The sequence below is a fragment of the Aplysia californica genome, unplaced genomic scaffold (assembly GCF_000002075.1).
Source record: "Aplysia californica isolate F4 #8 unplaced genomic scaffold, AplCal3.0 scaffold00415, whole genome shotgun sequence".
NCBI classification, from domain to species: domain Eukaryota; kingdom Metazoa; phylum Mollusca; class Gastropoda; order Aplysiida; family Aplysiidae; genus Aplysia; species Aplysia californica.
In genome coordinates, this window is record NW_004797685.1 from 508,906 (window position 1) to 509,448 (window position 543).

At 34.8% G+C, this 543-nt stretch overlaps 1 protein-coding gene across 1 annotated transcript in view; it reads left to right on the plus strand.

Moving 5' to 3' along the window:
* Window positions 1-262: 262 nt before the first annotated feature.
* Window positions 263-543, plus strand: part of LOC101857892 — a gene marked incomplete at its 5' end in the record, with an annotated part of 14,625 nt that continues 14,344 nt past the window's right edge. Inside the window, 1 exon segment of the mRNA XM_005104327.3 lies at window positions 263-326. Within this exon segment, the coding sequence (XP_005104384.1) occupies window positions 275-326 (52 nt within the window).

The window sequence follows — 543 nt, forward strand, 5'->3', positions numbered from 1 at the left end:
AGTAGCTTGCCTCCAAAATGGTCTAGGTTGAGTTAATAATGTTCGTATTATTTTTGGTAATGAAATGTTTGTATTTCTACAAGAGTCGGGGCTGATGTCAGTGATGCTACCTTGTTAAGTTTAGATTGCCTCTGTTTATTTATTTTTTTCCCTCCTCATGTAATTACCATCATCAATTTGGTCAATGAGCTTAATAAAGTCTTAATTTCCTTCTTGAAATATTTAGCAGTCTTGTTTATTTTATTTCCTTTTCTGTCTTCAGATTTGTATTACGATGGCTACTAGTTGTCAAGAAGAGAAACCGGTGACCTCTTTGGATGACTATGGTGAGGGACAGGAGTAAGGTTTGGACAGTTAAATCAGACTGTTAAACTGTCAACTCCTTTTTGTTTTAAAAATACTTGTAGATCTAGATGTAAGGAGCCACTTTATAATTTTGCCATGTCATTTCTAATCCCGGGAAAAAGGTGTTGGTAAAATGATGAACTGTATAGATCTATGTATGAACAATGAAAAAGCTATTGGAAATTTATTCCCCCCCCC